The following is a 16,293-nucleotide window of genomic DNA, read 5'->3' as shown; positions in this document are numbered from 1 at the left end:
GGAGTTGGGCAGTGTGGGGTGGGACGGCGGTGGGGTTGGAGAGGAGCCTCCCCAGGAGACAAGGACTGCTTTCCCGTCTTTTCAACAAAAGGAGCGGCACCGGAAGCAAATGGGAGGCCGGGGCACAGGCAACGGCTAAGTTCGGCTAACTCGCAGATGCTGGAAAGCTTGCGAACCCTCGACTTTACAAATCCTACTTGAAATGGAAGCCTTGTGCTGAAGGGCACCCCTTTGATCCTTCCTTTCAGATACAGCGAACACCGGCCAGATTGTTTCAATTTCCGAATTTATTAAAATGATTAACCTCAATACTGCAAGTGCATGTACAAAATATTTGTAAAAAATGTTTTTAATGAAACGTTAAAGAACTTACCTCAAATGCTGAAAAAGTCCTTTTTTTTTTTTCAATCTTTCAGTACAAGGAATACATTGTATCTCAAAGGTATTACAACTCAGCAAAACAATTTAAAACAGTAATTTGAAAAATGATTGAAAACCGAACACTTTACATGTATTTTTATGATCCTCTCCTAATTCTTACAATGCCAAAATCTTTACGAATCATCGCGCAAGCTCAAGCTCGAAGTCGTATGGAACGCAGCCTCTTCCAAGTGGTCGCCGTGTCACCCGTGTGTGGCTCTCGCCATCCCACACGGGGACGTTCCACGGCGGAGCCCGAGCAGCTCCGAGGCCCCCACCTGGAAAAACGGAAATCAGGTTTCCCTGAAAGGTTTGTGCACCCCGCCCCCGGGCGCCGCTGCTGGGGCCCACGGGGAAGGTCAGCCTCGAAAAGCCGAGGCCACAATCAAGTTAAAACAAACGTAAATAAGTTACTAAAATTAAGCTTCAAAATGGAGAAATGTGGGAAACGTGGTATTTTGTGACTTTTTCCTTTAGGGGGAAATTCCTGAAATGGCTGTCGTTGGTATTCCGGGAGACGGTCTGAGACTTATGTCTCTGAACCTCTTCGACACGCTCCACACTAAGGCGGGAGTGAAAGGGGTGGCCCACGGCTTTCTGGTACTTTCCAGACACGGAGTCTATGCTCGACTTTCCTCAGTGGCTGGAGTCTCACACTTCTCCCCCGAGGGACAACGTGAGGACCGGATGTGGTCCACAACGCGCTCTGAGGGCCTTGGGACAGAACCCGGGGGAACTGTTCTGCTTCGCGGGGGGGGGGGGGTGGACCACACGCGGAGCAGGGGCGGGAGGCGGTGCAGCAGGGAAGTGGGTCTCCACCTGCCCTCCACGCTACTACCTGAGGGGTGACCTGCATGGGACAGACGGGAATGAGGCGACGTTAAGACCACACGAGTAACTCCTTAAAGAGCATGAGGAGAAACAAAAACTCTACATTGCAAACACTTTTATGAATATTATTAATTTCTACATGGAACCCCTATTGGCAATCGTTTCATGGGACTCAGTTTAAAGGGTGTTCCCCAGAACCTGGCAACCAGCAGGAATCACCAAAAGTAAGAGGAAGCATTGAGGTTTTCTCCACTGGACTTTTTGTTACGGGCAGATTCCTTTTAATATCTTAAGACATGGGCTACTTTTCTATAGACACTACACGAATCCCCTAAATCGATCTTACTCAGGAACACTGTATATCTGAAAGTACACGTACACATTCCCCAGAAATAAGGAGACCCATTGGCGTCAAACACCTGCTACAGCTTTATATTCCCAAATTCTTTGTCCAATGATTTGTAAAATAATCCAGAGAAATGAAAGGTTGGTATTGAACATAAAGTAGTAATCAAAAATTTGCTCATTAAGTTACTTAAAATTAATTTCTCTTCTCAAAGTGCTTCAAAAAAAAAACAAATTAAATCTGACTCCTCTTTTTCGTTTAACTGATAATATAGTCAAAAAATCTTTGATATCTTCATACATAAACTAACATAAGCCAAGAACTCCCACTGATGCAGTGCTTAAAACTATATATTTTATAATCTCCTATTTTATTGGCATGAATATTTCTAAACTTAAAAACCTTCCTGGTAAGTTCTTTTAATTTCTTATGACAAAAATTTCTCACAACACACAAATATTTACAACATATACATTGTTCTCAGTTCTTTACATTGAATTTCAAAGACAAACATTTTTATAGGTTACCACAGAACAAAAGCTGTGACTCATGTTTTTATTTCATAAACTATTATAAGTTAAAGTGAATAGAGTTTTTAATATTCCTTGTAGCATTTTACAAGTGCAACAGAAACCTTGAAGACCCAAATTAAGAGAGCTGTAGTTCATTAGATAAATGTTGCCTGTTGTCATCACATTGTTCACAGCAAAGTTTTGAAAAAATAAGCACCAATCATTCTTGCAAAGAACAATTTTATCTAAAAGGATTGAAAAGTGTTAAATACAAGGTCTTTAATTTACATGACAAGCAATAAATACACTGACTCGGAACTCGTCCTCCACACTGCCGCTCTCGTACAGAAAATGTACTGGAAAGTGAGCGGTCACCTGTGTCATTGTACTTTTTTTTTTTTAAAAACCAATTCGACTCCTGATCGATGGTTTGCTCTTTTGAGCAAGGCCACGCACAGTACACCTGGGCCAGCGAACAGTGTGAAACTGACAAAACTCCGAGGGGGGGGGGGGGAACATCTAGCAAATAAATCAAAAAGCCAAAGATCATTGCTGGTGATATTAGCATATACTAGAAAACCTTAATATGCTGCTACTATGATTTGTTTTAAATTATTGTTTAGTCATATATTAAAGAGCCAGTTGATGCTCTTGGTTAAAAAAAAAAAAAAAAGAAGAGGAAAACAAAAAAGGAAAAAGAAAATTATGTAGCCACATTATTGTTTTCAACGTCCCGTGTGGAAAGTCGCTATCACTGTACAATTTCGCTTGAGCCTTTATTTTACAACTGGGCTTTCCCTCTAACTCAGAATTGCACGTAGGAAGGCTATTTAAAAAGTACAATAAAAATTTGCACAAATCAGACTTCGGGAGAGTCAGCGGGCTGTACACTTTCTACAGTATGACACTGCTAAGTGGAGAGAGGAGGGAAGCGCGGCCGCTAGAACGGTCTCGGGTGAGGAATCACTGACGGGAATTTGTTTTTATTTCTTTAAAGTAGGTTTCCCAGGCCAAACCGAGACCGCGCGCTCATGCGTTGAGCCGCAAAGACTGGTCTTCTCTCCTCCGGGAGGAGATGTCAATGTCGATGGAGTCCTTGCCCACGATCAGCCGCAGGCGCTTGGCCGGAGGGAGGGGAATGAAGTCGTCCTCGAAGTCCTCCTCGTAGTCCTCGTCCTCCTCGTCGCCGTCCGAGGAGGAGGGCTCGTCCGTGCTCTCCTCCCCGTACCGGCCGTAGTCGTCCACCTCCATGCGGGACTCCAGCAGCGAGAGCGGGTCGCCGCAGCACACCCCGTTCTCGTGAAGCCCCTCCGGGTGCGGCCCGCGACCCTCCTCGTCGCGCTTCAGCTGGATCTTCAGTTTTGTGGCGCTGCTGCCCGACCCTGAGTTAAACCCGTTGTTGAGCTTGGCTACATACAGGTTGTTATCGTTCTCGTGGTCTTTGCTTAGCTTGATGCTTATTTTTGAGGAATTCACGCCATCGCTCTCGGGGTCGTTGGTCTTGCTGCTGCTGTCGTGGCGCCTCCGAAGAGTCAATTTGGGGATCCCAGAGTTATTCTCCAGGATCAGCTGTGCGTCATACCTGGTGATTCGCCTCTTCTTTTTACTTTTTGCAGTTCTGAAGCCGTCCTTCGTCTTGAAGCTGTCGGACGTGACGACCGGCCCGCTGCCGGGCGAAGGCGCCCAGTCCGGGTAGGCCCCGGGCGCGGGTTCCGGGGCGCCGCGCTCCGCCGGCTCGCAGGGGGCCCCCAGCACCTCGGGCGCCACGCCGGCTTCTCCGGGGGAGTCCGGCCCCTCGGCAGGCTCCTCGGCTTTCGCCAACGGTTTCCCAAGTTTCCCTTGCCGCGATTTCTTCTTCGACAGGCCGCTGTCACTCCTCGGACACTTCGCTTCCCCGCTGGGCGCTGCCCCGGGGGTCAGGTCCCCCTCCTGCGCCTGGGCAGCCGGCTGCTCACCGCCGTCCGGGCCCGCTGCTGGCGAGCCGCTCTTATAGCCGTCCGACGGGCTGGGATCCAGCGGGAGGTCAGAGGGCTCCTTCGGGGTCGTCCTTGTCCGCGCGGACCGCCTGGTGGTGTAGGCGCAGGGGGCCCCGTGCCCCAGCGGCGGGGCGCCTCGCCCGGAGCCCGCCCGGTGCTCCCGCGCCGCCGCGTGTCTAGTTAAGCACCCGCCGGCCGCCGCGGCCGGAGCCGGTCCCTCGGGCTCCTTCTCCTTCTTAATGGGTAAGTTTTTATATAGAACTACTTTGGGCTCTTTGAGTACTAAGTTTCCCATCTCGAGTTTTCTTGAAGCGCTCTTTTGCTCCAGCCGTTTGCAATGATTTCTTAATTTTATCTTTGAAAGTAAAGGCTTTGCAGGCTTTTTCAGTTTCTTTGGTACCCTGGAATTGTTTACATGAGTTAGCTTAGATGAGGTAGAGTTGGAGGAAGCTGGAACCCTTGACACAGGCCGCCTTGTCAACGTTCCGTTCTTGCTGCTCTTTTTCACACCGACGGAAGGTTTTCGGTTAGGAGCTGCAAGTTAAGAAGAAGAAAGAAAAGGATGAAAACCAGTCCGGGGAACGCAGGCGCACTCAACACGACGCCGCCCAAACCAGCCGGCTACGAGAGGGTCGCATCACAGCAGCGCGCGAGGGGACCCCGCCGGTCTCGGCCGGCACACGGGCACCCCCACGCCGCCTTCCTGTAACTTCCCAACCGCTGCCTCCGGTTTACGGAGCACCTCGGCATCTCCCGCGGCAAGGACCTGCGCTCCACCCCGGGCTCGTCCATAACCCATCGTGATACTTGTCCGACGTAAGTATTTCTTCTCCTGGGTTATTTCCTCGAGTCTTTGTAAACTTGAGGAAAAAATCAGATTTTCTTTCACCAATTCTCAACATCATTCAAGACAGGTTTCTAAAACCTGTGACTCATTGACTCAAAGGAAGGATATTACTTGACCAGTAATACAGAACAGAAATACATCATCACTGAGCTCTAACAGACACTCTACCACAGCGGTTTCAAACAAGCAAGAGAGACCCTAAGCACTATATACTGTTAATCCCACAACGAGCTGCACTACACAGAGTTCTTGCTCCAACTCCGCGAGGACCAGCAGACTTCCAGGGGCGGCAGAACGTTTTGGCCGCGTCCCTCCAGGGACCGCCTGCTGCCAACCACCAAACTGAGGCAGGAAGAAGCCTGTGACTAGAGTCACACTCTTGGGACAAAGGGGGATTCAACTTCCTCTGGACAAGCGTACGGAAAGGCTGCAAGGACCCTACTGGGAATCGCCAACCCGAGGACCCCGATCAGATTCGCAAAAAGGCTTATGGGTGACTCAAGTTTAAGCTGCTTCTGCAGTGAGCTTGACCTTACCAGGGACTTTCTGCTGTCTTTGTGTTTTTCTCTCCGTTGACAGTTTGGACCTGTATGCACAGTGTTTTACAGGAGTCCATTTCTCAATTCCTTATTGTCCACCCCCCCCCCCGGTCCCCACCTGAAACCCCTTCCTCATCAAACTACCCCTTTGAGTCATCCACTAAGGAAGCTCAGATGACGGAAGTAATAATCCCCACTTCTCACCAGAAAACAGGGAGAGTAAAAAGGGACTATGGGTAAACCGAGCACACTGCCCGGCAGAGACCGTCACCGCGGACTTGGCCAAGGGTTGCCAGGGCGACGGCTATTCCTTCCGCATGGCTAAGCAAGTGAGTGACCACTAGTTAGCTTCTACTGAGAGAACAAGAATGCGCTACGAGCAATCCCGACATACCAAACCACCACGAAGAGAAGGCTCTGGACTCAAGGGCGTCTCATGAGAGGCTTTGGGGGAACCCAAACCAGCACAGCTCCCAGTAGCGAGTGCCCGGACTGGACCCAGAAGGCGCTTCTCCGTATGGGCTCCCCACCCCGAGGCAGCCACTCATTCTTAGAACAGCGGGAGTCGTGGCTTGGGCGCCGCTCGACCGGAGAACTGACGTCGCGTGAACCGGAATCGTACAAACTCACTGGAAATGATTTTTTAAAACACGAGCCTACACGGGGCCTTCTTGTGTTACAGGATTTCTTTATGCTCACAAGGCTTCCTACGAGGTCCACTGAAGACACGTGCTTGCTGACGTAGGCGCACGCCGGCGTCCGGCACTTGGCCTTCTCAAACGTGGCTGTGAAGTCCCCCGGCTCGGCTCAGACTCCTCGAGGACCACTCCAGGACCAAACTTGGTGGCTGTCAGCCTCACTGTGCCTTTTGCCGCCCATTCCCGCGCCGTACCCGCACCACCCCTTCAACACACACGCACCCCACGTGCTGGACCGCAAGCCCGCTGCAACCCGGATCCAGCCCGTCCCTCTAATGAGACAGCCTTTGGCAACCCTGGAAAACCTTATCATGCCATCCAGTGGCCTCTCTCCACTGCCCTCCTCTTCCTTTCTCTGCAGAGTGGGACACTGCTCACCGTTTTTCTTCCTGAAAACTCCCATCCCACTGGCTGCCCGCAGGGGCACACTGTCGCGTGCCCTGCCCTCTGCCCCCTGCAACCGCGCTCCTCAGGCCTCTGCTGTCCTAGACCCTCTGGAAACCACATGCCTTCTCTGGGTGACAGGCACCCCCCCGCCTCTGATCACTGATGCACCAGCAGCTCCCAAGCCACTTTCTCTAGTCTCCCTCCTAGATCACAGATCGGTAACACCAAACACCTGCCGGCATCTAGACCGTCCCGAGGATGGACCCCTCATCACAGCCAACATGCCCCCAAACTGAACTCAGTATCAAGCTTCACGGCTGCTCCCCCTCTAAATTCTCCCTCCTGCTCAGGAACACCACCATCCACACAGACAGCTGCCCAAGCAGACGGCGGGAGGTCACCCTGCCCTCCTGCTTTCCCTAACCGCCTCCCCCAGTCAGCCACCATGTCCCGTGGAGCCCCTCCTGCGGCGTCCCTGTGGCCATCCTACTTCTCTCGATCCATAGGCTTCATAGTCCCATGCCTGAACCGCCGCGGCTCCCTCCCCTTCTTCTCATCTCTCCCATCGCTTCCCCAACAGCCTGTTCTCTACCCTGTGGCCGGAGTGATTTTCCTAGTACGACATGTCACTGCCGGGCTTTAGGACTTTCAGTAACCGAATGTCCTCAGAATAAATCCAAAATTTTAAACGACGGTCATATCCCTCCTTCCTACCCCCTACTCCAGCCACGATCTATTTTCCTTATTTGGGTCCTACACTCATCCCCGTGTCTCCATTTATGAATTCCCTCTGCCCTGAAGACACTTTCCTAGGCCAGTCCCCTTCCCCCTTTAAGACTCCGCTTAATGCATGCTTCGCTCGGGGAGACCTTCAGGACTTTCTACAAATGACCCTTTCTGTTTTCAGAGCACCTGAGACCCTCCTTAGTCCGGCTCGTATCTTAATCCATTAGGTGAGTCTCATTCTCTGGTGATTCTGAATTCACCGCTGCTTCCAAAGGACTCCCTGCTAGCCGACTGCGGGACCCACCGACAGGGCGCTGGTGTGTGTTCTAAACCACACAGAACGGACTGTGTTGGATGCTACGGATTTGTTGATACGGAGATCTCACTTACACGTGTTCGTGTACTGGTCAGTCTAGACTTTCGTTTTAAAAAGTTTCTCAACAAAACCCAGCAGAGGTATGATCATCAAGTCCAAGGTCAGAAGAGACCCAGAGAAGCTGGGCAAGGCCAAGGTGAGCAATGTGGCGAAGATGGGAGCCCCGTGGGCGCCAAGGGCTCCTCTCTCCCGGACGGGTCTACACTGTCCTGCTTCAGGAGGACAGTGATGGTAGGCTAGAGGAGGAGAACAGCAGCCACGCTGCCAACGAATGGGAGCCTGTCCAGGGACTGAGGACTCTGACTCAGTGGAGATCAGGCACCCCTGCGGCTGCTCTGGCCTCGGCACAGCCACACCACGGGGCAACTCTGCGGCCTGGTGGCGGGGACAGATCCCCAGTGCACAAACCTAGGACAGTCATTCTAGGTGCAGAGACACATTCTTAGCAATTATTATATGCTGATGCTGTGCGAAATGGCCCAATCAGTATGATCTCAATCCTAACACGCCTTCTTCGTGGTGCTACTAAGTCCACGGGGCAACCAAACGCATCCGGCTGAGCGTGCCTCAGACCGCCCACCTGCAAGGGGGAGAGCTGGCATCTGGACTGAGTGGCATCCGTGACTCAAGAGCTGCCGTACTAAGTATGCCACAGAGGTACAGTGGCGGTCCCTGCTCCCAGGGACAGGACCCACACGGCACGGCCCTCACCGCCACCTCACGGTGCCCTCCAAATCACAAGGCAGCCCGGTGTGGGCATCGAGAATGACAGCCAGATACGAGCAGTGAAACATCAAGGCTTCCCGTGCGCCCAGACTGGCTTCGGTACTGGCAAGGCCCCAGAAACGCACGCTATCCCCGTGAACCAAGGGAACACGAGGGCCGGCCACGGCCTGGCATCTTCAGAACTTGAAGATCCAGAAAACCCTGAGTGAGACTGTAGAGTTCAGTTCAAGTCTGTCAGGCACAACAAGCATCTTCCATCGGACATGACCAGCGCAGACCGGCAGGAGCAGCCTGCAAGTGGCTGTCGGAAAGGACCGAGGAGTAGCCTACCGGCTCAGCGGCAAAGAGGGTTCAGATCGACAGTGAGGTCTGTGGCAGCTGACAGTGAGAAGTGGGTGGCCCAGTCCACTATTTCTAGGACAGGCGCTCTGGAGTTAAGATAAACTTATTCCACCGGCCTTGTCTTCCAGGCCTCACACCGACCTGTGGCACCGGCACGACTCACACCCCGGTTCGCGGCACTATGGGGGGTGGCCTAGCCATCAAGCCACAAGAGGCCTAAGACACCACCCTCTTCTAATAACGGCCTTGAAATTCAGGCTTGTGGACTGAATTTGTGAAAATGGATTTCCTGTCGTCTCCTCTTTCCAGATGCTAAAGCCGACACTCAACTTGTGGCTCTAGAGACACCTTTCAAAAAAGAGATCTGCGCAGAAGAAAGAATTTTTCTCCCGAGTAGGCAGAAATGTTTCTCTAAAAAAGAACACACAAGCTGTTCACCGCCTCTTCTGGGAGAGGCTCAGGCAGCCTGGGCTTTGCTCCCAGCTGCGATCTCAAAAAGTCTTTCTTTCAAACAGGTAGGAGGTTATGGTCGAGACACAGACACCAAAAGCAACCCCTTCTGAAAGAAACCCCGTGGGGACCTGACAGGACCCTGCTGTGAAGGTGGCCCAGCGGAGTGCGGGCCGCGAGGGCTGGTGGTGGTAAGCCTCTCGCTGCTCCGGAGGGCAGAGCCGCGTCTGTCACCTCTAGCGCCCGGCCCTCCGAGTCAGCTCCGTCCACCCTCCCGGTCCTCACAACCGTAATCCTGCAGAAAGGTGACCTGAACGGTAAGCGCCACCCCCCACCACCGGCAATCACCGGGGAGCGCTGCATCGCCCCTCGGTGAGGCGGAGACCCCGGGTCAAAGGGACCCTGGCTCGCTCCGCACTCGCGGCCTGCTCGGCGCGATGACCTGGGTGCCTGCCGCACCCCGAGGGACGGGCCCGAGTCTCAGACATCTCCGCAGCTCTCCAGCAGCTAGGAGGCTTCTGAGGATCTGGCTTACTAAGAAATACTCCCCAGGCGGCCACACGGTAGTCAGCACACTTTCAGAGGCTGCCTACGTTATGTTCTTTTCGACTCCATGGTGTACTGAGTTCGGTATGTATACGGTAGGAATAGAGCTAACGCCCCCCGTGTCACAGAGCCGTCCAGCATGCGCAGCGTGGTGGCCGTGTCCGCGCTCTGTAGTGTTTCGTGCATGTATCTCTAAACCGGGCTTCACAAGTCTCCAGTTTCGCCAAGGAACCAGACTCCGAAAACAAAACGTTGATTATGTTCCATTTATTGTGAGAACCAACAGTCAACAGCGAGTGACGGGCTAACTGCGCTCTTTCTGCTCACTCGGGGCATGGACACTGGACTAGGAACACGGTACTGCTCTTCCGCTACGGGGTGACACCTGGCCCCTGACCCTCCAGCAGCAGGTGGACGCAGGAACTCACAGCATGACGCTCCCCATCGCGGGAGAGGCCTTCCCTTCTCGCCAGGGTTTTCTGCAGGGGAGGGGTGCACCGCGCTGGGCTGCCAACGGCTGAAGATGGGGCGGGGGGGGAGCCTCAAGCAACGCGACTTCCGGAGGCACAAAGGCGCTACCAAGGACCTGTGGCCACCTGGCGTGGCGAAACAGGTGTCCCTAGAGATCACTGAGTCAAAACTCTGAAACTTTATTCCTGTCAGAAACAAGTCAGACTAACGAGCCTACAGCTTTGGTGGCAATGAGAGGAAACTGGTGTTACCCAGAGGAAACCGGCAGCCACGAGCGTGGTCCCAGGACTTCAGAGTTCCACAGACAGGACGCGCTTCCTTCTGCCCGGCCGGGCCGGCTCCGCTTGCTTTCCTCTTCGTGCTCCGTTCTCTCTGTTTCCAGTTTCCATACGGTCTTGCCCCAACGCACAACCGGTATCTTACTGCTGGCTTCCTCGTGGCACCTCTCTTGCTGCTTTCCGTGGTGGCTAAGGCACCACATCAGAGTCCCAGCGACCTTCTGAACGCTCCTCTCTCGCAACTCTGAGCCTGGGAGCCGGCGGCCTGGCGAACGGGCTCGGTTCCGTTGGAAAAGGGCAAGCGAGCGACAAGGAGGTGGGAGCCTTGAGGCCAGAGCTCTGAACCGCCCAGGCTGGCGTCACACGTGCTAAGGGACTGGCTCGGCGCGGGGACACGGATGTGCCTCCACACCTCTACCCAGTCCTTCGTCTTCCTGTAGGACCTACCACCATCGCCACAGTCAAACTAACACCTTGAAAATGTTTCTCTCAAACATAGGACGACCCTGGAACACATGATGAAGAACGTAGTATCCAGTTACCAGGAATTCAAGAAAAGCAAACAGTTCAGTCTAGAGGACAGGACTGAATCTGGAGGCGGGATAGACTGCTTTTGTGCTCAGATCGTTTCTAGAACCTTGCGGTGCTGCTGAAGCATGTGAGTCCCAGAGCTTCTCTCAATATTTAAAAGATCGAAATTACTGAAGTGAAGCATACTTTAGAAAGACAACTGTGTGAAAATACTTTAAAAAATAATGATAATAAAAAAAGAAGATAGATGCTTATCAATCTCCCTTACTTACTTGCATTGTTTTTTTCCTGAGTGGTATCTGCATCAGTGTTAGAGCTGACAGATTGACTGTCTGAGTTTTTGCTGCTGTCACCTAACTTTTTAAGCCTATTTAAGCGTTTATCTGTCTCTCTGAGTCCGTATTTGCTATTGATAACAGGAGCAGGTGCAGGCAGTCCCACTCTGGATTTAAAAGCACCGGTTCCCCGTCTGAAAGAGAAAACAGCACAGGTTAAACAGACAGTGTCCTTGCTCTAAGGTCAGGTGTTGAGGGCTCACGGCCACATCACGTCAACAGATGTGGCACGCTGATGAGGCCTCAATAATTACTGGAAATCTGCCAAGTCTCGGACTCGCAAAAGAATTAAAAATGTATAGAAAACTAATGCAAAAAAACCCTCTAGATTTTAAGCAACAAATTATCGTGACTATTATCAACTGATTATTAACTGCCCATGAGAAACTCCTAGACCCTGAAGTCCAGGTGTAGATGGAAATAACTAATTCTTCCATTTCAAAGCTGGTGAGTCCACACTCAGGTCTACATTGCGGCTGAATTAACCCACCTGTTAACTGTATTCCAGCTCTGCTCTACGCAATTTACCTCTACAACACTGCATATTAAGAATTAATGAATTAAAAAGAAACCAGAGAATTTTCTTAAATTAATTCATTACTTAGAACTCTATGTTAGATATAGACAAATATTAACTAAAAATCTACGCAAGGTGGCTACACTGTATCAGTGAAAATCTGACTTCTAGAACAATAAAAACTGTTTTAATTTCTTTCAAGTTACTAAGATAAACATGAATGACCATAATTAACACAATGTTACTTAATAAAGGGCATTAAAAGACTTGCTTTTATCACAGGACAAGAATCATTTGTAGCTTACTCTAATAATTTCTATTTTTTAAAATAATTTCTATTTTTATATAAATTCTTCTGAAGTGAAAGTGCTCAGGAAAGGCTCTCATTGACCTTACTGAACCTAGCTCTGCAGACATTAACTTTATTCAGTGAGTACTGGTGAATTTCTACTCAGCTCAATTCGAGAGTGTAAGTTAGTGAGGTTAAAAAAAAAAAAAAAAGATGCTACATATTACAATTAAAGAATGAAAAATTCCTTTGGTCAAAATTGCCTTCACTGACTTGCTTCTGTCTTCAGCTTGTCAACGAAAAACTGTACATCAGCCTTTGGACACACAGTAAGGCTGAGGGCGCCCTCTAGTCTGGGGGCAGGACCGGCCTCCGCAGCAGCCCATGCGGTTCCCTCCTTTCAGGATGTGGCTGAAGACACAGTCATTCTCCCCCAAGTGACCACAGGGCTCCACTTCAGCTAAGGAACAACAAAACTTTCAACTCCCCTTCCTACCATCTTACCTCTTAGAGCTTAGGGGCCACACACCTAAACCCATCACCAAAACCATCTCTGATAAGGAGGGTGAGCATTCTTGCTTTCTATACCTTTCCAGAACAGATCTGGTATTCCACTTTTATTACCATTTCTGCAAAAAAAGCACAACAAAATGGGAGCCTGGGTGGCTCAGCTAGCTAAGCGTTTGCTTTCCGCCCAGGTCATGATCTCAGGGTCCCAGGATGGAGCCCCGCATCGGACTCCCTGCTCAGTGGGGAGCCCGCTTCCCCCTTGGCCTCTGCCCCTCCCCTGCTTGCATGTGTGTTTCTCAAATAAAGAAAATCTTAAAAAAAAAAAAAAAACCACAACAAATGTATTGTGTGGCTGCCTCAGTTCTGGTCTTGGGAAGTGTGTTAGAAGTCATGGTGGGGGGGGTGGCGCCTAGGTGGCTCAGTGGGTTAAAGCCTCTGCCTTCGGCTCAGGTCATGATCTCAGGGTCCTGGGATCGAGCCCTGCACTGGGCTCCCTGCTTAGCAGGGAGCCTGCTTCCTCCTCTCCCTCTCCCTCTGCCTACCTGTGATCTCTGTCAAATAAATAAATAAAGTCTTAAAAAAAAAAAAAGAAGTCACGGTAGGGGCACCTGGGTGGCTCAGTGGGTTAAAGCCTCTGCCTTCGGCTCAAGTCATGATCTCAGGTTCCTGGGATGGAGTCCAATCAGGCTCTCCGCTCAGCAGGGAGCCTGCTTCCCTTCCTCTCTCTCTGCCTGCCTCTCTGCTTACTTGTGATCTCTGCCTGTCAAATAAATAAATAAAATCTTAAAAAAAAAAAAAAAAGTCACGGTAAAACGTCCAGGTAATCATTACCCAGACAGGCAAGCAGTTCCCACTCCACTCCACACGAAAACGTGTGCAGAGAAAATGGAGAAATGTCAAAGGCGATTTTATCTTATAGGGAGTTTTATCTTTATTTTATCTTATAGAAAGTAATACAGTATTTTGAGATATTCCAGGTCTTTCCCCCATAACCTACAACATTTCTGGTTCATTTCTCGAAAAATGGGCCATACTTAAATTATGCTTAAATACAAATAATCATGGTGGGATTCTTTTTTCTGGAAACTAGAGGGTTTTTTTGTTTTAAGTGAAACTCTACCATTCCTCTGCTTCTCTACTTCCCTGCTTTTTCCTTCCTAATGTAAGCAAGGGAGGCGCGCTCCAGCTTGCGCAACGAGAACAACCGCAGATCTCAGCCCGGAAGCGCAAGAGGCCGGTCGGCCACCTGCACGCCTGGAGCCCCAGGTACCAGCGTTAAGCGCCTGCCCGTGTGTCATCCCCTGCTCCTCTGCCACGGTCCACGCACCCGTCTATGCTGTTAGTTCTTTTTAAGCAAACAAAACCAAAACCACAACCAAAATGTATGCTAACACTCAGCCATCAGCTTTATCGTCATGCGATGGACAAACACATCTAAACTGAACACAGGTTTTGGAATCTGTATTTTTTACACTGAATGAACAAACACTCCACGATGTAGTCAATCATTCCACATCGGTGGTCAGTAAAACTTGCAGGGGTTTTGTTTTCGTCTGCCACCGTGAACACTGCCCTTGTACTGCTTGCAAAGCAACTCCTGACTAGCGAGTGCTATTTCCACAGGAGAGACTCTTCCACGGGGGACTGACCCCAGGCAGAAGGCACACTTACTCTGAACGACGCTGTCAGGCAGCGCACGGCCCTACTCACGGGGGTGAGTGCCCGCTTCTCCACACCCTCACCACCACTACAGACTCTCTCTCTCACGTTTTGCCAATCGGACAGTGACAACGAACACGTGATACTGTTCTAACTGCCTTGTTTATGGCCGTGATTTTCCCTGCGGCATCCTCCTTACCCTTCTCTTCCAGAGTCTGTCTTTTGAGCTTCTAGGAGCTTCTGCTATTCGGATTATTAAGCCTTTGCCGTCTGTGTACTGTTCTCCCTTCGGTTCATCAGCTGTCTTTGATTTTACTTTTGACATTTCAAACATTTTTGTATTCAGTTTTTCTTAACCTTCTTTCAAAACATCTCTACTACACCAAGGTTAGAGAGCTATTCTCCTATTTTTTTCTAACAATTTTGCATTGTATTTTAAAATTCTAATCTTTAACCCATCTTGAACTCAGCTTGGTCTTCTTCCAGATGCAGAGCGAATGATACTAACATCATTCACTAGACAAATCATCTCTCCGTGTGGGATATCAGATCTCACACACATTCGCCTCTGATTCAGGCCTCTCTGCTCGTGTCCTTTTATCCATTTGTCCACTTCTGGGCTAACAGCATCCAGTGTTGATCGCAACAGTTTCCTGGCTACTTTTGTTACCCACTAATGCAAATCTCCTCTAACGCTACTTTAGAAATTGTTTCTTGGCTATCACCAGACATATTTCCACATAAACTTAAAAATAATCTAATCCTTCATATTTTTCAGTCCCTCGTTAGAATTTCTCACATTTTCGGCAGTAAAATCCACAGCACTTACTCAGGAACCCATTACATTCCCAACAGCGATGGTCAGGATGGTGACAGCCAGAAAGGAGCATCAAACGCATCCTGGACGCTTACCAATGATCTCGGAGCCTCCGTAAGCCTTCTGCTCGCCCGCCTCTCTCATCCCGCAGCCCCCGGCAGAGCACACGTGTGCATGTCCCTGTCACTGCTGCCCTCACAGCTGGCATCGCACTAGGCCCGTCCACCTGGCACGTACCAGACCTTACCTAAGTCAACTACTCAGTTAACCACTGGCTAGTAACTGGGTGAGTCCGACTCCTCTCACCCTCTCGGGTGTTCCTAAGACTTCAAGAATATTTGCGATCACCCTTTAAATTGATGTGCTCAAACAGTGTGAAAAGAGCCCTGGCCACTGCGGGGACTGAGCCTTTCCACCACGAACGGATCTGCTCGTGTGTCTACTCACTCCTCACACTAACCCTGTGGGGGAGGTGGGCTCACCCCACCTGGCCGGTGAGAAACCGAGGCTCACAGAGCACAGAAGTGCCCGAGGAGCTGGACACACGCGGTTCCAGGAAAAGAGGAGCTTCGGGCCGGGTTCGGAGCCCCAAGCACGCGGTGACGGTCCCCCGAGCCGCCTCTGAAAGCCGACCCGGCGCGCCGTTTGCTGCGCTCGTTCACTCGCTGACCGAGTGTTTATCAAGAACCCACTAGTTAGTGCCAGGCACTGTTCCGGAGGCTGGGGATACAGCAGGAAGTGAAAAGGCTGAGCAATCTCTGCCTGCATAGAGCTTCCATTCCAGTGGGCAAACGACCAGAAGCCACAGAGTAACCTGACAGCTAACATCTGAGAACGGACTGTGCTATTCCGTGTGCTTCGTGGGAAATAACAAATTCAACCCTCACAGTGACCCCGCGAGCTTGCTTCTAGCGTTATCCCCACTTTACAGATGGGGTTAGGTGAGGCACAGAAAGCACCTACGCTGCTCAAGCTCTCGCAGCTGACGAAGTGCGGCCACAGTCTCTCAGCTCTGGTAGACGGCACTCGGCTCAGGCACGTCGGTGAGGCATTATTTAAGTATAATTAAACCACTTTGTGGACTAGAGCTCCTTTTGGGAGCTGCTCTAAGATTTAACCAACATTCAAACCACTTTTTATGTAGAAAATAAATTTTTTACACCC

At 50.7% G+C, this 16,293-nt stretch overlaps 1 protein-coding gene across 8 annotated transcripts in view; it reads right to left on the bottom strand.

Moving 5' to 3' along the window:
• Window positions 1-275: 275 nt before the first annotated feature.
• KMT5B (lysine methyltransferase 5B) overlaps window positions 276-16,293 on the bottom strand; it is a 53,033-nt gene continuing 37,015 nt past the window's right edge. For 3 of the 8 annotated variants that reach the window (XM_080817143.1, XM_080817140.1, XM_080817144.1), the window contains exons 10-11: window positions 11,275-11,471; window positions 276-4,619 (exon numbers count right to left, since the gene is read on the bottom strand). In XM_080817143.1, coding sequence (XP_080673269.1) covers window positions 3,139-4,619; window positions 11,275-11,471 — 1,678 coding nt within the window. In that variant the 3' untranslated portion in view covers window positions 276-3,138. Of the gene's footprint in view, window positions 4,620-9,969; window positions 10,978-11,274; window positions 11,472-16,293 lie in introns of those variants that run through there. The other 5 variants (XM_080817141.1, XM_080817142.1, XM_080817146.1 and 2 more) reach the window with 3 other exon arrangements.

The sequence above is a fragment of the Martes martes genome (genome assembly GCF_963455335.1).
Source record: "Martes martes genome assembly, chromosome: 10".
Classification (NCBI taxonomy): Eukaryota; Metazoa; Chordata; class Mammalia; order Carnivora; family Mustelidae; genus Martes; species Martes martes.
Note: the sequence above shows the minus strand (reverse complement) of the source record. Positions and strands in the feature narration are given on the sequence as shown.